This window comes from Podarcis gaigeae, assembly GCF_964106915.1.
Source record: "Podarcis gaigeae genome assembly, chromosome: 6".
In the NCBI taxonomy this organism is placed as follows: Eukaryota; Metazoa; Chordata; class Lepidosauria; order Squamata; family Lacertidae; genus Podarcis; species Podarcis gaigeae.
Genome location: NC_139682.1, coordinates 56,009,109 through 56,035,408, shown reverse-complemented (window position 1 = coordinate 56,035,408; position 26,300 = coordinate 56,009,109). Strand labels below are relative to the sequence as shown.

General features: G+C 39.6%; 2 protein-coding genes across 3 annotated transcripts; one reads left to right on the top strand and one right to left on the bottom strand.

Annotated features, from left to right (window-relative positions):
• Window positions 1-859: 859 nt before the first annotated feature.
• On the bottom strand, window positions 860-16,501 carry BTF3L4 (basic transcription factor 3 like 4). 2 transcript variants are annotated; one of them, XM_083742581.1, is made up of 6 exons: window positions 16,370-16,501; window positions 12,509-12,572; window positions 11,629-11,742; window positions 8,970-9,171; window positions 6,358-6,417; window positions 860-5,275 (listed from the first exon to the last, which is right to left on the bottom strand). In XM_083742581.1, the coding sequence occupies exons 2-6, from the start codon at window positions 12,560-12,562 to the stop codon at window positions 5,229-5,231; spliced, it is 477 nt and encodes a 158-aa protein (XP_083598707.1). In that variant the 5' UTR covers window positions 12,563-12,572; window positions 16,370-16,501; the 3' UTR covers window positions 860-5,228. The 2 variants fall into 2 exon arrangements, with proteins under 2 accessions (XP_083598707.1, XP_083598706.1); XM_083742580.1 differs by lacking the exon at window positions 16,370-16,501 and adding an exon at window positions 16,232-16,365.
• Window positions 16,502-17,237: 736 nt separating this feature from the next.
• On the top strand, window positions 17,238-25,268 carry TXNDC12 (thioredoxin domain containing 12). Its single transcript, XM_083742578.1, has 7 exons — window positions 17,238-17,368; window positions 17,837-17,897; window positions 20,500-20,552; window positions 21,865-21,938; window positions 23,168-23,237; window positions 23,332-23,415; window positions 24,334-25,268. The coding sequence occupies exons 1-7, from the start codon at window positions 17,284-17,286 to the stop codon at window positions 24,411-24,413; spliced, it is 507 nt and encodes a 168-aa protein (XP_083598704.1). The 5' UTR covers window positions 17,238-17,283; the 3' UTR covers window positions 24,414-25,268.
• The last annotated feature ends 1,032 nt before the right edge of the window (window positions 25,269-26,300 follow it).

The following is a 26,300-nucleotide window of genomic DNA, read 5'->3' as shown; positions in this document are numbered from 1 at the left end:
ATCTCAGCTGTCATATTGTACTCCAAGCAGTCCAAAATCAACCAATCTGCCTCAGATGTTACCACATTATACAAATATAATGCACAACACATAATGCTTATCCAGAATATACTGTCATCATTTTAAATGAAAATATATTTCAGTGGTACGGTAAATTGGGAAGCTATGTTTTCTCCTTGGATGTTTTCCAGATGGCTAATTTATGTCACCAACCACAAAGCGTGTCCATTCAGGATCAGCATAATTTTATACCCCTTCTTTTTCTGGTACGTATCTTGGAAAATACTTGCAAGTCTGTATAGGCACTGGTGGTGTATGTATCTGCACCATGCTTCCCATTGCCTTTTTTTAAAAAAAATTGTATGATTTTCAAGTTTATACATTTCACTAATTTAACAATAATGTTAACATTTCAAAACTTGACTTCCTTCCCTCTTTTCTGCGGTTCCTTAAATTTATTTTTAATGTCTTCTGCATATCCTAATTAACATGTTCATTTATTCTTCTACTTTAAATATATACTCTGATGAAACTGCAGGTTATTACTATAATCCTGCCAATGTTCTTATCTGTTTACAATTTATCTGTAAATATTCAATACTCCATTTCCATTCTTTTATAAAAAGTTTGTTATATTGAGTTATTTTTCTGGTAAATTTTGCCATTTCTACATATTCAATAAGTTTTTGTATCCATTCTTCCTTTGCTTCTACTTTTTTCAATTTTGGGGTAATATTCTTGCCCTGTAGTAACATACATGAATAGTTTCTATACGGTTTAAGTGGTTCTCTCCCTATAATTTCCTGTTGCCTCTCCTACAATCAGAAAAAAAAATCTGCAAGAACACACACACAATTAGTAATTTTAATTTTGCACTTTTATTTGTAGTAGCTTTGTGTCTTATTTGCACATGTACAGCTATCCAAGGATCTTAACAACCGTACAATATATACCGGTAACCTGCATCAGCTCTTATGTGCAACAAACATGATTATTCTTTCCTTCTGCTCCCTTTTCAAAATGTGTAGTGGTTATATTGTCTTTCTATCCCTAAACCCGCTTTCCCTCAAATTAATATCTGTGAAGGAACAGGAACACAAGATAAAACAAAAGGACAAGGGCAAAATAAAGTTCATCTGCTGACAGGAAGGGAAACTTAAGTTCTCCTGCAGTCACTACAACACAGATAAGTATTATGCTAGCAGAATGTGATACCGTAAACACAGGGCATAATCAGAATTCTTCAGACCATATTGTCCTAAAACCACATTTCATGAAAAATGCACAGCAACTAGATTTCAGCAGTAAGATGTTTAGTATCCAGATGTGCTCTCTGGCTCTTTTGAGTTTCCATAGGTTACGGAGACGGGCTATGTATCTCAGTGGATCAGCCCACACCTTGCATACAAAACATCCCAGGTTCAATTCCTGGCACCTTCAGGTAGGGCTGGGAAAGAATCCCGGAATATTGGAAGCCCTTACCCAATCAGTTTCATCAATATTGAAGAAGATGGACCAATGGACTGACTGTAATATAATTTCGTGTTCTAAATAATGTATTCTTTTAGAAATAATACATATTGATTCTACTGAGATGCTGGGAAACAAGTTAACAAGCTAGTTAACTAGTTGCCTTGCAACTTACAAGCATTTAACTTGTGCAAATTCAGCTTTATGTATTTGACCACATAAAAATAAGAAGGGGGTATCACTTGGAACAGCACTGGGAGATGCAAGGAGTTTGTTCAGTGACCTTGAGCATGTTTAGAGGTGTAAGGAGTGTGTTTTGACTACTGTAGAGGCAATTGTGGCTTTATATCGGCTACCCCGGTAACCCCTGCGTAAGCGGAGTCGACTGTACTATGATCTAATACTTTGTTTCAAATATAAGTGGGACTACACAAGTGCTTCTGCAGAGGGCTTAAAATATATTATGGCTCTCTGCACTGAGGTTAAACTATGCTAACAAATGGAGTAATCCTATGTTCCCATGAGGAGGAGATCTGTGGTGGAGTATTTGCTACAACCATAGCCCTGTGACCAGGGGAGAATGTGGCAGGTGTAGACCTACAAGGTTTCCTCTTCCCATCAACCTCTTTCCTATTTTCATTAATGGTAAGGAAAAGAAGTACACTCGGTGCAAGGGGAACAAGGAGGGTTTGGAACTAGCAGATCCGAGGCCTCCCCCAAAACCCCCATTTCTGGTTGAACTGGCATCAGGACACTGCCATTCCAGGGAGCCCTATGCTCATAGAGGATGTTCTCAGCATCCTATGGCAGCATCCTGCCCCCTGGTTCTAAGAGTCATAGGAAAACCTATTTAAACTGATTCTGCTTATTAGACTATTGATTCAAATAAAACACACTCAGAAGTAAGCTCCATTCACATCAATAGGACCTACTTCAACATTTAGAAGTCTAAGACCAGGGTGCCAGCAACGCATATTTTATATTTCAATGAATTGCTTTAATAATTGTTTAACCTTCAAGACACTACATAGTATCATAGGTGCCAGTACATTGCTAAATTAATGAAAACTTTATGGGGGTTACAAATTCTATTATTTACTCAAATATTTGACGTGAACAAAAAAGCAAACAAACCCTCTACAACTGTGTTGCTGTGTCTAATCAATGCATCTCATAGCAATGGAAGTGGAAGGTTTGCCTTGATGGTCAGCTCCAGTAGGCTGTTGGGTCTCAAGTGCCAAAAGGAGACTAGGTGGTATCAGAACAGTCTTGATAGTTCACGTCTTCAGTTATGATCAGTTTAATGGTTTTCAATAAGCTATAGAACGTCGGCAAAAAACAATTAAGTGGTCAACAGTTCTTGGCATACAGTAAAAAGTAATCACTATGCAAGATAATTGCTGATTTCCAAACACAAGTATGAATAAGGATTACAAATAAATTGGCAAAAGGAAAGTTTAAAGCTGGAGATTTGTGTGCGCTTTGTTGGTAAAAGGAATTGAAACTTATTCCAAATGCCTGCCCTTTACTATTCTGAAGTATTTCCTAATTCTGGACAAGAAATTAAATTTATGTTTCAGATCTTCATTAAGTAAATTATTAACAGCTGAACTAAAAATGCTAGTTATAAGGACAGAATAACTGTGAAATTATGTGAGCTTCAGCCATATTGATCAGTTAAAAACTCTCTGCAAAAACATTTCTACATGTTCATTTGCTGTCTCATGGGACAGCAAATATGCTTAAAGGAACTATGCCCTTTATTTGCACATGTGCAGAAAGAAGAAATATTCAAAAAATATAGCATGGCAAGTGTACTGCTGGTTAAAGCATCACCTGTAACCACGTTCTGTCCCTCTATCAGTGTTGTTGTTAGGAGGAGATAACACACAAGAGGGAACATTGCCTCTTTTGAATTATTTTATTAAGATCCACGTTTTATATAAAATAGAACAAGAAAACCAAACAAATCTATAAAATCAAGTGAGCAGTCCAGGTGACAAACCACTAAAAGCTCTGCTTTCGTGGTTCAGCTTGATGTCACTAGAATGCTGACATACTGATAGCCTCAAACTTTATAGTCGCTGGGTGTATATACACAGAAAGCAGATATGTCTCAAAGGTACACCAAAGAAAGGTAAGAAAGATGGCTTTCCCGCGCCGCAGCTGCCCTTAACAAAGGTTAAAATGATGCTCAACTGCATTACACCAATCACCTTTGAAGAACTGCTAGGAAGAGCTTCACATTGAGCAGTTTGAAGGAAGGTTCAGAAAATACTGCGCTGTACCTATGATATAGCCACTATCCTCTGCGCCACCAGAGGAGGGCTTTTGTTTTCAAAAGTGACTGTAACCATTGTATCCACCCAAAGTAGGTTGCAGATAACAGGTTCCAAACCTCAAAATTAATGTTTTAAGCCTGTTGCTGGACAATTTATGCAAAACACAACACAATACAAGCAATGGCACTTTCCTTGTCCTGTATAATCCAAACTACACTTCCAGATTCTAGTGTCCTGAAATATGACAGTGGCTCATTTGCCCTTGGGAGCTGTCTGGTAACATCCACAACAGTTTCACCTCTTCCAAAAAAATTATTTTACAGTGCACCATGATGCACTATCTCCTACTGAAAAACAGAGGATATGAGACAGACTCCTCTAAAAGTAAGCAACACCACTGGAAAATATGCCCAGAGGCACTGCTTATCTGAGATGAAAAGGGTCAAACAGCATTGGGTGCTTTGAAGAGAGGTGTGTTTCAAAAACAGCTAATTGTACCAAAGAGAAGCTACCAAGGCATCTGATTCAGCACTTCGAGTAGACTGTAGCCTCCAACCTTTATCAAAGTCTAGGACATTCTTATCTTCTCCCAGAAACCCAGAGCAAGAATATAATCAGGCTTCTTACAGATGTTTACAAAAATTATGCCGTAAGAGCAGGGTTGACACTTGCTCGGCATAAACAGGCAGGACTTCACAGGATAGGCTGTTTATCCAAGGCAAAGTAGATTACTCCATAACATGTGAATGCAACCCAAGTTAAATATTAAGGTGAATGAGCGAAGGGTTTTAAAATGGATGGGGAAAACCAAGCTCTTAAGTATATATATTTTTTTAAAATGTTGCAACAAACATGTTTGTTAATTAATACCCTGTCTTTGGTACAATTTAGAATCAAAAGGAGGCGGGTGGAAACTGCACATATACACTGTGAATATGGAAGAGGAATACAAATGTAAATACAATAGTTAATGAAGAAAATTAAACTCAAATGTTAATTAGTAAATGGTTTCTGGAGTTCATGAAATGTGGACAAGCAAGACTTAAGTTATCACTATTCTATGTGAACTGTTTGGTTGCAACAATAAAGGTTCCTTTAACCAAGTTAAAGACTCATTTTATTTCTACTTTCAAGGGGGAAGGGAAAGTCGAATAGATCTGTTCACCGATTTCCTCGCCACTGTACGCAAAGCCACATACACACATACACACACATGCACACACCCCTTAATCTGCACTGAAAATGTATTATTTGTTTTTTTTTCCTTTTTAACTGAAAAGGTAGATCCTGGGAGTAAGTGCAAAATGCAAAAATCAACCAACAGGAATTGCTGAACAAGCAGCATAATTAAAATACAAAATATTTTATATTATTGAACTATTAAACGGGTAATGTTCACTGTTTCTGTAAAACTTTGGAACCACACAGCTGATTTCTTAAATCTAGTCCATGTCAACTTCCAGAACTATTAATGAATTAATTAGCTTCATTTTTTGATGCTTCATCGAAGTTTTCTACAAGATCTGAAAAACATGGAAAGTATAATACAGTAACATTCAATAGGAGAGCCAAAGAGAAATGTTTTTTATTAAAATGTATGTTTTATCTAAAAGACTATGGTATAATGAACATTCTTCCTACATCATTTTTATCTCAAAACCTCAAAGCAATTACAAGACGTTCTCTTTTGTCTAACGGTGACTAGGCCCTAGTATTTCTATGGGGTGACTTACAATTACATCTGGTCAGCACTGGAAAAATAATTCTGTTAGTCTCTTCCTATGCCTGCTATCAGGCAACATGGCAGCTCCTAGACTGATGTCTGTTGTTATGCCAGCAAACATGTAGGCATTAAACAAAAATGATCTATAGTACAATCCAATGCTTGCTTACAAGTAAGCCCCCTCCGCATACAAAAGAGCTCACTCACATGTCAGGATGCATGGGACTGCAACCCCTAATCAAATTGGGATGATAACAACTATGGCTTATAGACAATTGACCTCTGAGCTGCAATCAACACATGCAACCTGTATTTTGCCTTATATTAATTTCTCAAATGTTCACCAATGATGGCTACGCTTCATGAAATCTAGACCTATTTGAAAATTATTGCAGTCTTGTGTGAGACCCTTCTACAAAATTGAGGGGCTAAGTGACTCAAACTCAACTCAACGTTTAATTTATGTAGCGAGCAATATTTAAAAGGATTTTGAAAGACAGATTATACAACACAGATACAACCATTAATAGCCTTCCTATTCATTACAGTAAACCTCTTTTTCTGCTTGTTCTTAAAATATTATTCCCTCACAGAATCCACTAGTTAAGTTTCTCACCCCATCTGAGAGGTGCCTAAGTCTCTAGGAACCAAAGGCATAGCAGCAGATACAAATCCTTCTGCAAAAGCTTGTGGTTTCCTGGGGTCGGTCCCGTGACAGTTATGTGCTCCAGGATGTACAGCATGAAATTCCTATGAAGAACTTTCCCTTTGTATCTGTGATTAACCCACCAAGTAGATTCTCAAATTAACAAAAACATTGTCACGTGCTCAGTCAAGCAGATACATGGTAAATAATTTAAAGGTTAAGTAGAATAATCTTACCAGGAACGTCATCATCTTCTTCATCAATATCTTCTGATTTTGGTACTTTGCTATCCAACACTAGAAAAGAAAATACAATTATTGATATAGTAATTAACAAAATTCTATCAATTTAAGAAACAAATTCAGCATGCATAAGGAAAGGGTCACAGTTTAGAGCACAAAAAAGAAGTGCAACTTTGCAAATAAAATAGGTTTTATGCAAACAGTGGCAGTGGAAAATTAATAAATTACAAGCAGAAATTTACAAGAATCATTATTTTTGCAAACTTCTATGAAGTTATCACTCAAATGTTTGTAGACAACAATTACTGGTTCTGACTGAATAAAACCTCTTTATAAGTAGTGCAGCAGACACACAACTGGTGATGCCATATACCCTGTGATATTTAACACAAAATGACCAATACATATAATATTACACTGGAACCTCGGTTTTCAAACATAATCCGTTCCGGGAGACTGTTAAGACTTCTGAAATGTTTGAAAACTGAAAACTCAAACAAGCTGCCGTTTCGGAAGTTCGACTTCCAAGGCACGTTTGAAAATGGAAGCATTTATTTCCGGGTTTTCGGCATTCGGCTTCTGATACATTTGTCAATGGAGACGATCGAAACCCAAGGTTCCACTGTATCTCCAATTTAGTCAAACAGCAAGCATCTCTCCTGAATTCCTCATAACAGTCTACCCAGTATGCTTTCTCGGTGTAAAATCTTTACAGTCTATGCTGATGTAGGTTTTAGTACTTCCCATCCTAAATGCCAATGGGGCAAGTCTTTGGATTGGGCTTTGAGGCTGCAATACAAAAAAACTGAGGAAAGTTTCACTAATATAGAGATAATTCAACTACAAGTATGTGAGTAAATCCATATGCTTGTAACCAACATGGTGGGGTTTTTTGTTCTTCTATTAGGGTAATATTTTTATAATAGCTTCCATTGCTCTGTACAAGTGTCAAGTGATAAAGGAACTGCCTTCATGTTTTTATTCAGTGAACCACCCTGATACCTTAGAAAGGCAGTACTGTATATAAATCTAATAAATCAAAATAATAAAAAAGAGAACTCTGTTTACCTCTCAATGTACCCTGTCATGAAACTCATTAAATGGCCCCAAGGGAGTCACTGTCTTTCAGCCTAACTTTCCCTATAAGATTGCTATGAGGACAAATAGGGTTTACAATGCTTGCCCCCCTGAGCTCTTGAAAAGCAGCATCTGTGATAGTTCCCTTTATACATGTATCTGGGAGCGAGTCCCACTCATGTCAACTGGACTTACTTCTGAGTAGGCAGGCACAGGATTGTGTTGTTAAGTCTTTAATCAGACTGACAATTATTATACTGTTTTTAATCAGACACAAGTTCAACACTCAGGTTATACCCCAAACCTTCATTTTCTCCTTCCGTTACAACATTCTGCTCATGGAGCTCCAAAGTACATTCACATAGCTATCTGATGGTTAATGCAATTTTCAAAGCATTTCCCACATTTAGAAGCCTTTAGTTAATGGTTTGGGGAAACGACAAAGCAATACAAGGTATCCATATAGTTATTACAAATGAGGAAAGTAAGGGAGGGGTGGTGGATTTATTGGTCGGGGTTTTTTTTTTTGTTCTTGTGTCTATTATTTATTTTATGTTTTCATCTTGTATTTTTATGTTTGAACCGCCCTGAGATCAACGGGTGAAGGGTGGGATACATATAATAATAAATAACAACAACATTATTATTAACAATAATAAGGAAATTATGGAAAACTTGATATTAAGTAAATGCTGCAATCCTATGCATACAGTGGTGCCTCGCAAGACGAAAATAATCCGTTCCGCGAGTCTCTTCGTCTAGCAGTTTTTTCGTCTTGCGAAGCAACCCGATTAGCGGATTAGCGCTATTAGCGGATTAGTGGCTATTAAAGGCTTAGCAGATTAGCGGCTAAAAGGCTATTAGCGACTTAGAAAAAGGGGGGGAAAGGCGAAAAAAATCGCAAGACTCGCAAGACGTTTTCGTCTTGCGAAGCAAGCCCATAGGGAAATTCGTCTTGCGAAGCGCATCGAAAAACAGAAAACCCTTTCGTCTAGCGGGTTTTTCGTCTTGCGAGGCATTCGTCTTGCGGGGCACCACTGTACTTATCTATCAACAAGGTCCACTAAACACAGTGGGACTTCTAAATAAACATGCACAGAATTGCAGAGTTCTATACCAGGGTTGTTCAACAGGTTGATCGGGATCTACTGGTCGATTGTGGGCTCCCTTTCCTTTGTGGTGGCAAGAGCACCTGCCCCCCTCCCATTTCCACTGGAAAGGAAGATGGAGCCCTAAAAAAAGTTCAACAACTTTGACCTGAACCCACCCCCCAAGGGGGTTTTTTATTCTGTGAATAGATCGCCAGTTTTTTATTCTGTGAATAGATCGCAGTCTCTTAGGAGTTGGACGTCCCTGTTCTATACTATTAGAAATGCTCTAGTGAAGTTAGGAATGGGGGGGGGAGGGTGGAATAAAAAGCAGAAAGTCCTATGCACAAGAAAAGCTGACCCTTACTATTGATCAGGAATTTTATGCTAACAAACAAGGCTGAAAAAAACCAGCTCCATGTCTCAGACAGGGATACCTACCTTGCCTTGGGAACTGTTCAGCTAACTTTCTGAGACTTGTTAAGCTGTCAGCACCCAGTTGGCTTAAGATGCCAGGCAGCATTTCCGTAATTGGTTTAGCTTCAGCATGACCAGTAATTGCAAATGTGTTTGCAGAAAGCGAAGCCTGGACCTTGGGATTGTTGAAATGAATAACTGTTCCATCATCTTTTATCATATTCACCTGTTTTAAACATAGATCTATTAAAATTCATTCATCTTAATTAATATTCAAAAAAAGTTCTATCAAGGAAGAAAAGAACCACCATTTTTTTAATTTTGTAACAGTTAGCATCCACTCTAAGGAGTTGCACACCCAATTTTAGGCCTGACTAACTGTAAAACAGATTTATAAACACTATCATCAATGTATATAGTTTATAATTACATCAGTTGGAAGTGTAAGATTTTGTAAAGCAATAAGAATTCAGATTAACACATAACTGAAGTATCAGAGTCCTAAGCATTTAACTAAGTCATGCTAGTTCCAAAAACAATATAAAAGGAAAGTAACATTTCTCAAGATAAAAAAAGAAATAAGAGGCACAGCTTTCATACTCTGGAATTTTGATGTAAATATCGCACTTTACACTTCCAAGCTAAGAAACATAAGGCATATAGGCATAAGGCATCTTTACAATACCAAAATAAACTTGTTTCAAACATGTTTTAACTGCCCTTGCTTTCCATTCATTGCAAAGAAGTCTGGAAACTAATATAATACAGTGGCATAGTCAAAAATTTCTGCAGTTTATATAAGTGACCATTATTTATTAGTCCACAGATGGTGTAAACTTGGTGTTGTTGTTTTTTAAGCGCACAATTATTCTATGGGTGTGTTATGCCATGCTCAATTAGATATGCATGTGCCCAGCAATGTCTGAAAATGAGCACTATATATTAGTCCAGAAATGTTGTATATTTGGTGTTTTCCTGAAAAAGACATGATCATTGTGAAAGACTGAGCTATGCCATTGCACTGATATATCCTCAGCTTTCTCACAAAAATAACAAAGAGCTCTGAGGATCTACAAAACTAAAATTCTGGAGAAACTATAACTTTCAAATTGGTTTAAATGATGGGTGTCCCCTGGATAGCATTCCACTCTGCCCTTTGTTTAATGCTCCTATTTATTGCTCCTATATGGACACATGTCCAAGTGCCACCCATACTCTTTCTCCAGTCCATATTGAGGCCCATCATGTCCTCTTCAGAACACTGTGACCACTACAGAACAGGGCTGTCCTTTGGAAGTGGGCCAAAACACTCAACACAATAACAAGACTTGTTACAGCAGGATAGCAGCCGTTTCCCTGCTCTCTCAAACATCTGCTTAAAGCAACTTGCCTAGTGGAAGGAATGGCTCCCTATCATAGCCTGGACCCTGCTGAAGCTAAGCAGGTCTAGATCCAGCCAGCTTCTATCTGGAAGACTGCCTGGAAACACTATGCATGCTGCTTTGGGGGGAAATGTAATGTAGTAAACAAATATAATACCATTCCACATAATACTATTTCCACATGTAGATAGTGGGGCAAAAAGGTTCTACTTACTCATCTAGAAGACTCGCAGTTACTTTCATATAAAATGCCTTTAGAAAAGGGACGTAAAGTTACTTAGAATAAAACCTTTTGTTTCAAAGGAACTTGTTTCCAAGTAAATGTGCCCAGGATCACAGTTAAGCAACAATCTGACTTGTGTTTTCCAATTAAAACTTTGCATCTTGTGTGTATCTTAATTCAGACATAATGCCAAAACACAGTTTGTCCTTTAGAGAACGAGCAGTGCCAATCGTCAGGCTTGCAGATGCCCTCCAACCCTTCTCTCTTATTTCATACATGAGATGAGAGTAAAGCTTCTGCTTCTAGATTGCAGCAACCCGTAGTGTGCTGTCAAGTGAAGATAAACCATGGTTTGTGTGTATCCTTGTTTTGAGGACAAACCACAATTTGCTGCAAGCCAGAACAGGACACTTCTACTCTTCCCTCATTTTAGAAGAAGGGGGTGGGGGGGGGGAGGAGCAAAGGAGGCTGCATGTGAGCCCAATACTTTCTACTGCTCATTCTCATAATAAAATACCCTGATTTATGTAATATGGAAGTTGTGCTAGTTTATTATTATTATATACATATTTGACAGCACCTTGAGATTACTTCTTAGTAAGCTTTTTATTGCAAATTGGCATGAGCTTTCATAGCCAACAGCCTACTTCATCAGATGCCAAGTTGAATCTTGAGAGAGCAAGGTAGGAAAGATAGAAGTGGACTATTTTGTCACATGAACTGCCCCTTCCATGGGACTCTGTAATATCTGCACCATCCCACACAAAGTTATGGAACAAATGTCCTCAGTTATACAAGGGAAATCATGCATGAAACTCTAAAAGAAGTCTTATTAAAGGATCTCTCACACAATGCACACACACACTGAAATCACAACAAACTCTGAGCCACACCTCATTTAAAATGAGGTAAGGTTGCCAGAGACCAGGCACTTCTCTTTAGGTGGTCTGACTTGGCCCACAGGCCCCACATTTCCCCTTCTGATAATCCCTTTTTAAATCAGAAAGATTTCACATTATTCCTTTGATCAGTTGGGAGATCATGTATATATGACTGAAAATGTTTTATACTGATGTACCTCTTCAATCCCAGCAATATTGTTTACTGCCAATTTTTTGAGTGAACTCTGAAGCTTTTTATCATCAGCTGTGGCTGTTCTGTGGACTACCTTCTTCTTTCTACGAGCTGTACCCTGAGAAACAGAATTGAGAAAATAAATCATTGCTCCTAGAGGAAGAAAAATGGATCTTACACAAATGCTTATCAAAAACAACAAAATAATCTCAAAGTACCTTAAAATGTAATATATGTGCTGCAGTAGGAGGGGTTTTTTTAAGGCAAGAACCTGTTTCATTACTGTATAGTTTGTATAATCCTACTCTAACTTTCCACTCCAAATTTTCTCACTTATTGCCGCCAAGGAAGGGAGGCTTGATTCAGTGACAGTTTTCATGGGGGATTATCATTAAGGAGACAATGTGAGGGTGCAAAATAGTAGGCTAAAGGTGGTGGTGGTCCTCAGACCACAATGCATTTCCTGCTGCAAGGACCAATTCCATTTCTGCTGCCCTTCCTCTTTTCTGCCTTGTGTCCCCAAATACCAGTAACAACTCCTTCAGCACCTAAGATATACTGTTTCAAAATTACATAATATGCTGCCTTTGTAGAAAAAATGTTCATCTTTTAAGAAAACAGTTCAAGAACATAACATGAACCTTTTTCTTCTCCTCAAAAGAATGTAGCCAACAGTACTAGAGCTACATACTCAGAACCAGCCTGAGCACATCAGAATGGGCAATAGCCTGAGGAAAACAGACATTCCCTACAAAACCCTAAACTTTGGAAAATACTAACATATGTATTACTTTTATATTATATATATATCTATCTATGTTTCTATTTACACAAATACAATAATTATAAATGGAGTGGGGGAAGTTATATTCTTGCAATCATACCTTTCCACCTATTCGGACCTGCGCCTGAAGTTTAGCCAGCTTTTCTTGATTCATCGTGCTTTATCTGAAAAATAAATACAGACAACATAAATGCTTATAACATATTCAGATCTCTTTTTACTTCACTGTCTTTCAAAATACCAAGCATCTGTATCTGAATACACACAAACAACCTATCAATAAAAGATACGTTACCTCTCTTCCAATTCCCCAAACGATCTCGGGGTGTGCGGGGGTGTGTGTGTGTAAAAGCTCTTCCCCTTGGACTGTCTTCAAGGAGAGAAGACCGCTTTCCACACTACCCCTATCCCTGCAGCTGGTAACTGGTTTTGCAGTCACCATATCATGGTTCCCAGCACGTACTTCTCCACACAGGAATGAGCAGCTGCCATTTGCTCATGTGAGAAAGTAAAGGCATGCAGTTAGGAATACCAGTGTGCATATACACACACACTGACATCTGACAGGACAATCCCTATATCTGGAATGTTTGCCTTCCATGTCCCAAACTGAACTGTTTATTTTTTCTCACAGAACAACAGAAGCTATTGAGAACTGAACCTGCCTCTTTCTGCATGGTGCCACATCTTGGTCTCTGCATTTCCATCTACATAACATTTGTTAGTCATGATAGTGTATATCAGGAAGTTGGGAGCATGTGACAAAGAATGAATATTGGAAACTGCATATTACACCCATGTTGGTTACATCTATATTCTACCCTTTCACTAAGGAGCTCAGAGCAGTATTTTGTGGCTCATAAACAATCCTGTGGTATAAATGACTCTAAGAGACAGCGACTTACTTGTCCAAGGCTATCTGGTGACCTTTATAGCTGAGAGGAGATATGACTGTAGAATTATCAATCTACAAGGAAAGCTCACTTTTTCTGAAAATATTTATGGTGGAAGGGATTCATGTTCCATCAGTGGAAGCCCTGTCAAGGACTTCCACTTGCACAAGGTTTCCCCCCCACTCCTCGTTCTTAGAACCCCCTAAAATTAGTTTGGGAAGGGTCAGGAGAACCCCAAAGTAGTGTGCAGGGCAAGGTGAGGGGAGAATTGTTCCATCTGGCAAGCTGACATGCTTGCACAGAGAGAATGTTCATAACAGCACAATGTTAAATATCAGCCAGGGTCCAAAAAGTGTGCGTAAGATAATTTGCGGTCCTAAAAACACAGCCCTAATCCAAAACGCATATACATGCAAGCAAAATTGACCCATTATGATTTTGTACTCGGAATACAAACTACTAATATGCATTTACTGTATTATAGAAATGCCAACGTGAGCATTATGTCCTAGTACACAAATGAGGAAGCAATCAATCAAATCATGAAAATATACAGTCATTGAGCCTTTTCTATGTTACATACCACACCCTTAATAATAATAATAATAATAATAATAATAATAATAATAATAATAATTTATTTATACCCCTCCTGTCTGGCTGGGTTTCCCCAGCCACTCTGGGCGGCTTTCAACAGAATATTAAAATACAATAGTCTATTAAACATGAAAAGCTTCCCTAAAGAGGGCTGCCTTCAGATGTCTTCTAAAAGTCTGGTAGTTGTTCTTCTCTTTGACATCTGGTGGGAGGGCGTTCCACAGGGCGGGTGCCCCTACTGAGAAGGCCCTCTGCCTGGTTCCCTGTAACTTGGCTTCTCACAGCAAGGGACCCACCAGAAGGCCCTCTGCACTGGACCTGAGTCCGGGCAGAATGACGGGGGTGGAGACGCTCCTTCAGGTATACTGGACCAAGGCCATTTAGGGCTTTAAAGGTCAGCACTAACACTTTGAATTGTGCTTAGAAATGTATTGGGAGCCAGTATAGGTGTTATGTGGTCTCAGCGGCCGCACCCAATCACCAGTCTAGCTGCCGCATTCTGGATTAGTTGTAGTTTCTGGGTCACTTTCAAAGGTACAATCACTTGACCAATCAACCCCATGTCTTATCTGCTTAAATGAGATTTATGGAAACATTTGCTTAGATCTATGTTTTTGCTCACTATTAAGTCCCAAAGATGCAACTATGTCTAGGACCAGGACAGAGAGAGTTAACAACCAGCAGCAACACATAAGTCAAATAACTATTAAAAACCTAGCACTTTGGTCTGCAATGTGTTTACTTTGGGATATGGGTCAAATTGATTTTCATTTCATTTTAAAATATGACATTCCATATCAAATGGCATGTGCATGCTTCAGGAAAAGTTAAAGCTGCGGTGTGCCATTTTATTCTCTAACCCATAACCAGTTGTCATGTTGCAATTGAACTAAACAGAACTAAGTTAATCAGCAGCTTATACTTTGCAAACCAGAATTCCTTCAAGTTGAAAATAACAAGTAGCTGAGCATTTGGCAATGAAGAAAATGGAAAGGCTTTCCTTTCTCAAGGCCCCCATTAGCTCTATCCCTTTGATGGGTTGAAAAAGGAGAAATATGTTCTCAGAAACAAGCCACAATTTGTTTTATCAAGGAATGTGATAAAAGAGCCACATGATGGATTCAACCCTGAGTACAAAGAAGGTCAGATTAGTAGAAGCAGAGAAAGACACAACAGGAATGGTCTTTATTTCAACCTTGAACTAAAGAACCTTTAGTACATCTACAAAAGAGGTGGAATCAGCAAAAGTACTACCAGGAAGAAGAAAAACTAATGGCTAGAACTGGGTAACAAGAACATCCACCACAGCATGGAGGAAAACATTCTTACAGAGGAGCCTCATCTCCATTTTCCTCACTGGAATTAGAGAAAAATTAAACTATTGATACTGAGAATGTTAAAATCAAGGAGTTGTGGAAGGTAGGATTTACATCATTTAGTTTTGGAAGCAGCAGGCATGTTCCTTATTTCAGAATTTTGCAGCTTCACAGATGCTTATTCTATTATTATATCCAAAGTGTAGGTTTCCATGCCCTTAAAAAGAAAATGGTGTGAACAAGAACTACCTCTGCACAGCAGAGGAACCAAATATGATAATATACAGCCTTTGATACAAAGGAACGTTCATTTGCAAGCAATGAACAAAACAAAAAACCCCAAGGTCTCCAAAATGAAAACATGGCAAATGATGCAACACAGAGCAGTAAAATCTACACAGGAAGGTGAAAGAGCTCCAGATTGCCAATTCCTGTTGGAGGAGGGGTGCGGGCTTCCCTAAGGGATTAAAGGGCACGTATTATTCCAAAAAGTAACATCCCCAGTACACTAAGGGACAGTAGGGAAGCCCTCCTCAGTGTCCTACGCCCAGGGATGGGAACCCCGTCCAAGGCGTAACCCACATTTTGGGTGCAGTGCGACCTAGGCCAGCGCAGGATCCTGCTGGCCCTAAAGTGCTTTGGGCGAGGAGGTGGAGCTAGTCCTCAGCAAGCCCGCTTCTGTTGCGGGAAGGTGTCCGCGACGGAGGGTCCGCGCCCACCAACCCTGACCGGGGGTGGGGGGTGGACTTGAACGGGCGCTGTGGCGGCCGGGGGGAGGCTCTGCTTCCAAGGGCCGGACCTCGGGGAAGGCGTTCCACAGCGGAGCTAGGGCTCCCCGCAGGCGCCCAGTTGCCAGGCCCACTCTCTCCGGCCCACCAGCAGCCCCTCCCACCGCCCATGGCGCTCCGCGCGGGCACAGCGGAGTGTGGGGCGGAGGAACCGCAATCTCGACCTGTGGGGACCGTGAGGGGCGCAAGGGCAACGGGGCGCGGAGGGGGTCAAGCAGGAAGTTTTCACCTCAGTCCGAAGAACCCTCCGAAGGCAACACGCGGCAAGAACAAGATGGCGGCTTAGGTGTGGGGGTGGGGTGGGGGTAGAAAGGGGCCCAGAGAAAGGAGGCCTCGGACCACGGGACCATGGCCCCGCCCTCCTCACCCGATTGGAAGAAAGCGAGGCTCGTTTGCATAACACGGGCGGCGGCGGAGGAGGACAGCCTGGTCCTTCCTTTCTGTTTTTCCTACCTAGACAATAAAACGGCAGCCCTCAATGCAATGCACTGAGCGCAGCAGGATAGACGTGCCCAGGGGTGGGGAAGAGGGACATAGAGAAAAATGCCTCTGAAGCAATGTATGCTGGGAGTTGTAGTCATCCTTAGGAGCAGCTAGCAGGAATGGAGTGGTGCTTTTTTTGCAATGCGCACAAGCTGTTCTTTAGCTTGGGGTGGAAGAATATTAATGTTTTAGTAGCGCATGTTAGGAAATAGCTTGTTTGCGTTTTGGGATTACTACCCCCCCGCAACCTCCTCCTTTCGTTGATCAGAATGAAGCTGAAAATTGACTTAACCGGGCTTTCAAGAATCAGTTCCCCACCGCTTCTGACTTTCCCCTTCAAAGTGCCACTGAGTTTGCCTACGGCCCCAATCCTACGTGGGCTCTTCCTGGGGAACAGGGTTCGCTGAACGCAGAGGGACTTGCATCAGAGCAAGCCTGCTGCAGGACTGTGCTTCGAACTGGGGAACTGATTTGCCTTTCATGAACCGTCGGACCAGAGTTAGGATAGTTCGCCTTTTAGAAATACACGAGAAACGAACAACTCTGTAGACACTTAGAAATTCCTACGTAGATTCCGAGCGGAGAAAGAAAGATACTCTTCTGCACAGCGTGAGAACTATACATGTGCGTATATAATAATACCCCGGACCCAAATCTCTGAAGCGCCTCCTATATCCTTCCGATAACATCACTTCCTCTTAAACAAAGAAGCTGACTTGGTTTAATCAGATACTATTGCTTAAGAGAATCGCTGTGCGGACTGGAGTAGTTGTCCTGGTGAAGATCTTGGCAGACAGCATGAAGGTTCAGTTAGCAGCGCTGTCGACTTTTCTACTTTGCCAATTGCTTGTCGCAGTTTCTGCTGGGGAAGCATTAGGAAAAGGTTAGATACCAATTCTTATTTCCTCTTTTGTTTTTACTGATGTTTTCAAATGCCTGTGCTTTGCAAAAAATAAGCAGAAAGGTTTAGGGTGTGATCATCCCTAAGCTACCTGTGATAACAAATACGATTCTTATAGTTTGCATCTACTATTGGGAAAATAGTTGATTTCAAGAGAGTACTGTAGTTTCTCTAGTCTAGGTCATTAGTTGCTCAGTGTGGCAGTTTCCAGGGCCCTTTTTGCTTTCAGAGTTCAGTTCAAATAAAAAGATATGTATTAATCCTTTAGGAAAGAGAATTGCTTGCTTTGGAATAACTTCAAACTTCAATGATGTTCCTAGGAATGGTATCTTAGATTGCCATTCTAAAAGCATTTATTTCTTCGTATGTGGTGATATATAGAAAATTGTTTTTATCTTCTGTAACTGATGCTTTAAATTATGCAACATATATTCCCCCTTTTCTTTCAAGGTTTTGGAGATCATATTCACTGGAGGACACTGGAAGATGGGAAAAAGGAAGCAGCAGCCAGGTATCTTGTGCAAACGGATCTACAACCTTAAAATTGGCTTATTTGGAAGTTAATTTTCCTGTTACCCATAATAATTGCTTCCAAATAAGTGAACTGAGGTGTAAATTTCATAAGGTTAGCCTTACTATTAAACAACGTCCTGGCTTATCGCTACACTCAAAAATGCAGAGTTTATACATAAAAACCACCTCTGCCATACCAAAGTGAATTTGCTTTAGGTTGTGAGCTGCATATGCTGCTTTTCCCCTTCTGATGAAAGAGATAGTCCAAACCTAAACCAAGTGTGTTTTGTAGTAAGTCCTAGGAAATTCAATTGAACTTTTCCCTCTCTGTTAGTATTGTTCAAAAAATTCTAATAAAATAAAAACCAACAGGGAAAAAATATTCTGGAAAACTCTCAGTTGACTCCCATGCAGAATTAGGCCTGTCTAAACGTGTTTGGAACTGGATTACTTAAGCAAAAGAATTGCAGTCACAACCTAAAAACCTGAAGGTGCAGATTAGTACCAGTAATAGCCTTTTGTAAGAACTTGATCTCCAGCCTTACACAAGAAGACGTGAAATTATTCAGAGACTGACAAACTGATCACCTAGAGTTCAGCCATACAGCTGGGATTTCATGCTGCTGCTGCAATTAATTTGATACTTTTCTTTAATTGTTTTTAAGTTAGCACATGGAAATAACATGCTTTAAAGGAACAATCTGTGCTTTGATATGAAAATGTTTTAGTGATGGATCACTTGTATACCTGAGTACAGGTTTTGCTTGAAAAGAAATAGAGATTAGGGCTTTAGTCATATTTACAACACTTGGGTGGCACATTGTGAATGCTACATGGCGCCTTTCAACTTCTGTTGTTTCCAGCTTTTAGTGTGACATATTTTGAGGATAGATTTTCACAGGTGAATGTCAGGAGTGTGAGATTCGGGGGGGGAGAGTATGCTTATTTTGTGCTTGGAACTAATAGCAGCTTCCACAGTGGTTTCTCAGCTATGCCATGGTGCATTTGGGAAAAGAAGAAAAGAAACTGCCCCAGTTGAGTAGCCAGTTGCGACCTGTGTGGTTGTGTGGAGCCGCCCTCCTTACACTGGTGTCACTGTAGCTTACCTGGACAGGGCTGGGGTGAGGTGGTAGCAAGATCGGGGTGGATGCACCAGTGGAGTCAATCTTGTCCTCCTGCCAGCGCATCTGTACAGCCCCCAGCTTCAGTAGCACTAATGTTGGGATGATGGCTCCACCACTGCACACAGGCTGCTACTGTGGGTAGCTACTATACTTGGCGTGCATCTTCCAGTGAGGAGTTAGAAGCCTTCAACTTCAAAGGTTCTGGGACTAATGACACTTTCCTTGGCCAACTGTCAAGGTGACTTCTGGCATGCTCTGGAGAGGGATCCAGCTATGACCTGGATCTTATTGCGCCATTAACAGGAGCTGACATTCTTCTGTTACAGTTGTGCTGTGGACAAGAACTTTGGATAATGAAAAACCCAACTAGCTCACAAATGTAGAGACCTTTGGAAAATTGGCTTCTTTATTACAATACTGAACTCCTTGCACATCAGCAGATGCTCAGTCTTGCTTTCTGCAGGGATCACCTGTGTAAGCAGTTGATGCAGGATCCATCCAGGACATGGGATGTCAAGTGTGGGGCAGCGGGACGTGGTTTGGGGGGGAAGCAGTCTCCTGGGTCAAATGGGGAGGGATGGTGGAGCAAATTTGGCCCACAAGCCAGAGGTTAGCCACCCCTACACTAGAGCTATAATCCTCTGCACACTTACTTGGTAGTAAGACATAAATGTTTACTTCTAGTGTTTTAATAAGGTAATATATAAAAAGGGATTCTTTCCCAGCTGAGTACAGTGATCTTCATAAGGCAGATGTTGATGAACCCCAACTCCCATCAGCCCCGGCCACCATGGCTAATAGTCAGGGATGATGGGAGTTGGAGTCCAACAATGTATTGAGGACTACAGGTTCCCCAGTACTCCCATAAGGCACAACAAAATAATAATAGCAAGCATATGTGGGTTGTGGGCAAAGCAGGTGATGTTCAAAAATGTAACATTAGATAAATGGGCAATATGAGTGAGGGCTGGATAGAAGATGGCTGGGCAATTAAGGCAACACATGAAAGACTTGCACTTCTTCGTCATTGTCCATAGAGTTTAGTGTGCAGCTCTTAGACCTACAAATATTATTCGTGATCTCCCTTTTAGGTTTGCTTAGATTTTTTTTTTTACCGCACCTCTGACAAACATAGTAGTGCCTAAGAAAGCTTTTCACATTGTGAATTCCAGGTTTAATCCTATAAATCATTTGCATATCTGAAGGTGAAATCACTTGAGTAAACTACATCTCCTTTTCCTGTAAGGTGGACAGTTGGCTAATCTTTTATTAGGTATAAAAGAGTAGGACATATTAACCTTGTTCTTAATAAATCTTTAATCTTAATGAAGCTACAATGGAACCCCCTTCCTTTTATAAATTTCATTCTGCAGTTGCACCTTATAGAACAATATTGTGCATGTTTACTCAGAAGTAAGTCTTAAGAGTACTGGAGTACATTAATGGTGCATTTCAATGTCTTTTTTTTTTTTTTAGTGGGTTGCCTCTCATGATAATCATTCACAAATCCTGGTGTGGTGCTTGCAAAGGTAAGATAAATTAACATTTCCTGAGAGCACTTCAGAATCTTCTAATTGGATAGATACACAACATTTGTAGGAGAAAGTATAATTTTACAGAGAGCATAGCATGTATGTATTGTCTTCATAAATAAAACTATACTTATAAGGTAGGTTTTTTTTCTAGATATAGCTGTGGCTAAATGCTAGTTGAAAAGCTGCCCAAGCTTTTACTATTTGGATTCTGTGAGCCAAAGTTCAGAGAGTAAAGACTAGACATGTACTACACTGATGAACAAACTTACTTCAAACACCATTGAAAATGTAAAAATACTTTTAGTTCAAGAGTGACCATTTATTTTGTGTTTTTTGTTGAAAAAACAGAGCATTGCTCATGTTTTTTGGGCTTTTTATACAGTGGTGCCCCGCAAGACGAACGCCTTGCAAGACGGAAAACAGGCTAGACGAAAGGGTTTTCCGTTTTGGAGGCGTTTCGCAAGACAAATTTCCCTATGGGCTTCCTTCGCAAGACGAAAGCCCTTAGGGAAATCTCCAGGACAGCGGGGAAGCGCAGCGCGTCTTCCCCACTGTCCTCGGACTTCCTCTGAAGGCTGGCGGTGGGGCGGAGAGACCTTCTCCCCGCGCCAGCCTTCGGATGGCTGTCCTGAAGACTTGCGGTGGGAGGAGGGTTTTCCTTCCCACCGCCAACATTCAGAATATTGCTGTTCTGAATGCTGTTCTGAATGTTGGCGGTGGGGAGGAAAAACCCTCCTCCCACCGCAAGCCCCGGGAACAGAGGAGAAGCGCTGCGCGCCTTCCCCTGCCTTCCCCTCTGTTCCCGTACCTGGCCTGAAGGCTTGCGGTGGGGAGAAAAGCCCTTCTCCGCACCTCCAGCCTGGCAAGCGGTCTCCATAGGAACGCTTTAATTGATTTTCAATGCATTCCTATGGGAAACCGTGCTTTGCAAGACAAAAAACTCGCAAGAAGAAAAAACTTGCGGAACGAATTAATTTCGTCTTGTGAGGCAACACTGTACTTGTATACAACTGTTTTGTATCACTTTTTCTTTGTATTAGGTATATTAACAAAAGTAGCAAGGGCTGTTTCTGTTTCTTTTTATTTATATGCGAGGATTTTGATGACTGATTTTGGCTGTGATCTAACTAAAGTTAGTTATGCTTAAGTCCTACTGAAATCTAGAGTGCAAGTTAGGTATGAGACAATTGTTCCCATGAGACTGATTTAGCTGGGTTAGGGCCCCTTGTGATTAGAAGCATGTGTGTAAGAATTATGACACTTGTTCTCTTTCCTGATTAATTTTTCCTTTCTATGCTTTTCTTAGCTTTAAAACCAAAGTTTTCGGAATCTAAGGAAATCTCAGAGCTTGCCCATAATTTCGTGATGGTCAACCTTGAGGTAAGTTTCAGTTGGATAGTTGCTAAGATGCTGAAATGAAGCATTTCCCCATATTCTTCCTTGGAACTTTCTGAGACAATTTATGAAGATACAGAAAGCAAACATAAAACATTCTCTGTATTCGGGGGGGGGGGCACAACACTTCCATTGATTTATCCCTTATTTTACATTGCACATCCTTAATACTGTGGTACCTTGGTTCCCAAACTTAATCCGTTCTGGAAGTCTGTTCCAAAACCAAACCATTCCAAAACTAAGGCGTGCTTTCCCATAGAAAGTAATGCAAAATGGATTAATCCATTCCAGACGTTTAAGAACAACCCCTGAAACAACAATTTAACATGAATTTTACTATCTAACGAGACCATTGATCCATAAAATGAAAGCAATAATCAATGTACTGTACTATAAAATAAATGAGACAGTATTGTAGATAAAAATTTAAAAAAATTATTCCTACGTGCACTGATGATAGTCATTGTTTGGATGGGGGGGGGGGGGCTTTTATCCATTTCTGCAGACACACAATCAATCAGTAGCTGAACTGGGTTCCACACAGTCACAAAAACAAAGTCACAAGCCACAGTCACAAGTCAGTGCCATAAAATGAAGAACAAGTCACAGTCAAAACAACGAAAAAGGCACACAAACAAAAATGCAAAAAAATAGCAAAAACAAAAGCTCCAAATATCACCTCTGTTTTGCGTGGGTGCTCGGGACTGAACAGCCAACACACTCAACAGGAAGCCTCTGATTAGCAGTGGGGGACTCAATTTACAAACAGAACACACTCAACAGAAAGCGGGACATGTTCAGCTTCCAAGGCAAAGTTCACAAACCGGAACACCTACTTCCAGGTTTGCAGCGTTCTATTTCCAAGTTGTTCATAAACTAAGCTGTTCTAAAACCAAGGTACCACTGTGATGTTGAATGAATGAACAAACTATTATTGTCAAAGTAATAGTCTGCTGTTTTCACAAAGAAATATTACTGATGAACAACTGCAGTGACTTGCCCTTCTTTCAAGGGGTGATATCCAGCTGTGGCGTCCATCTTGCAGAATGAATCTCCATGCCTTGAAATGTCAAAGGTTGAGCTTGAGAAATCAAGGCAGTTGCACTTCCACAGAGCTGTGGGTCTTCCCTTTGGTTATACGTATAGAAACAATAAAGATAGATTTCTGTGGAAATAGTCCTAATGTTCCTTTTCTTTATCTTTTTAACTTTCAGGATGAAGAGGAACCCAAAGATGAAGCTTTTAGTCCTGATGGTGGTTACATTCCCAGAATCATTTTCATGGGTGAGGCATGAGGCAGCTTCTTATCCCTCTTGGAGAACTGCTCAGCTGTTGTCACCACATGGATGTTTTCATTTGTTCTCTCTGTTTTTTGTAGATCCCAGTGGAAACATCCATCCAGAGATCATAAATGAGAGAGGAAACCCCAGCTACAAGTACTTTTATACCAATGCTGAACAAGGTACATGTGAATTAAGTTCAAATTGGGCTTTATCTCAGATGGCTATAGTAGCCCTGGCAGCTCTCTGACAACTTGTATTTCACTATTCACAGTTCAGAACTATATTGAATTATACCTGATTACCATTGCGTATAAATGGTGTAAGTTTAAGCATACACGTTTAGGATTCTGTCAACACTCTTACGTTACATCAGAATATTGGTCAAAGGGAAGAGATTTGACAGACGTGTTCTTTTTCACATCTTCTGTTAAGGAGATAATGGAATAATTGAGCTTAAGAAATGGGAGGCATTTCTAGAAATGGGGGAATGTGTCTGCTTTGCTTTCTCGTAGGTCAGGGTTCATCTGACAAGCCCTGTTATTCTGCTTCCACAAGGCTTTCCTCTCTCCTTCCCCTGTGCCCCCCAAAATTGGCTGGGGTGCAGTGAGGAGAGCCCTCAGAGCAGCAGACTGTGGGAGGAGAGAGCAATGCTTAGACAGATGGGATGTTCATCATAGTGCAATGTTGAATTCCACCCTCAGTTTCTTGTTTTCATCTCTCCCGTTCTCCAAATTTCCACAGCAATTTGTGATTATTTATTTTTTAAAAAATACTCATGAAGATTCATTGGCATAAATGATATACACCTTTTTGCACAGCAAAATTTTATAATCTTATAGGCTGTTTTCACCAATATATGCATTTTTATGTACACTTTACATTAGTATATACAGTATTTTTTGTACATATTACTTGGCTAGAGAACTGCACTGCAAAATTCAAAATAAATGTGAAGGTTGGCTGTGTTTTGGTTTGCATATTGTCTCAGAAAATGTGAATTATGCAAGTTTTAAATGCAAACTGTATTGAATTTCTCTCCAATTCATGACAACTGAACTGAACCAAGTACTAAGCATCTTTTATGTTTAATATTACAGTCATCCAAGGCATGAAGGAAGCCCAAGAGAAACTGACAGGCGATGCTTTCAGGAAGAAACATCTTGGAGATGAATTATAATACACTGGGGATCTGTTTTATATCAATTCAGAATCTAAAATGATATATGACTCTTTCCCCCCTCCTTTTTCCCCAATGAGGAATTGTAGATGCACTGATACGATCTTTTTCCTACTGATAACTTGTTCGATCAAATACTATCTAATTTTTCAGACAGTGAAATCAAAATAAATAACTCTGTCCTCTCTTGTTTACATTGAAATGCCTGTTTATAGGATAAATAAAGCTAAAATACTTACTGATGAATGAATGTTTCAACCTTGAGCATATTATAAACCACAGTTTCAGTGGAGTTTAAGACCTAACTCTTTTTAAATTGCTTATTCTCTATGAGGTAAAGGCTGGTATCTGGTTTGTGATGAGGACATTGGTCTTAATAGAATCATCTATTCCTTTTATCATAAACAGGCTCAGTCTTGCTTATTTCAGTAGGAACTTCTAGATATTAATGTTTAGGATTACAACAATCTTGCTTTTATTGTTCAGTATGAACTTTTACCAAGCCCACTGTACCAAACTAATAATTCTGTCATGAACACTACACCAAGTAGAGTTATTTTCCTGCCTGCCCAAGGAGCAGCATGAAGAACATTGGAAGTACTGTACAAAATTGTTTTTATTTTCCTTACAGAATTGCCTGCTGCTCCTTTGGTTACATTTAGACAGAAACATAGTTTTCCATTTGTGCATTTGTCTTTTAATTCTTTTGTGAATAGAAGAGAAAATGTAATGAAGTATTTGGTGTGAAAATCTCTTAACTTGCTGAATGTTCTCGGTGGATGCCTTGCTTCATCATATTGTACTGTATTTTTGTATCTGGGTAACCAATAAAATGGATTTTTATTTTTCATTTCATTTTGAGATAACAGTAACTTCTATGAGGGGCTAAAGGCATAATGTTGAATTTGTGAAGTTACTGTTGAATGTTTCATTCTTTTTCCTACATGTTTTCATGCATAGACATCTGTAGTTTTTAAAAATCCCATTACATTCAGTAGTTCTGTACCTAACACTATTTTCTAAGCATTTAATTCAGCAAAGTTAAATGAGAATGAGTCTAACAAATTTGCCTGTTATTATGAAAATAAAATTACTTTTAAAATTTCTACAGTAATAGCGCTCACATCTTCCAGTGACAGCACAATCCTAACTATGTATACTCTGTTGTAAGCCCTATTGAATTCAGTGGGACTTTCTTCCAGGTAAATGGGGCTAGTATTGCAAGCTTTGTAACAATTGTGTAAAACGTTTTTAGTAAGAGCAACCAACTTACTGCACACAAGGGGAAAACCTATGTTAGCAAGTTATAGTGAACTTATTGGCATGCTTTCCTTGATGTAATTATGAAATGGTGTGCAATACATTTCATTTCAAGACAAAAAAAATCTCCATGTGGTTTACAGCAATAAAATAGCGTAACAACAACATTGCTGTAAAATCATAGTCAAAACAAAAAAAAAATTCCTTCCAGTAGCACCTTAAAGACCAACTAAGTTAGTTCTTGGTATGAGCTTTCGTGTGCATGCACACTTCTTCAGATACCTGATACAGATATCTGAAGAAGTGTGCATGCACACGAAAGCTCATACCAAGAACTAACTTAGTTGGTCTTTAAGGTGCTACTGGAAGGAAAAAAAATTTTGTTTTGACTATGGCAGACCAACACGGCTACCTATCTGTAAGTAAAATCATAGTTTACTACAGTATAGGTAACTGATTTCTATTGCCTTTCTTGCTGAATGTTGAATGAGGAGCTATAAAAGTTTTTTAAAAAACACCAAAAAAACTTCAGTGCGTAAATGTAAAGACCTTTCTGGCATAAATAGCATGTTTTTAGCAGATTCAAGCTGCTGTGGTCAGATACTACTTTATATGTACTATATCCAT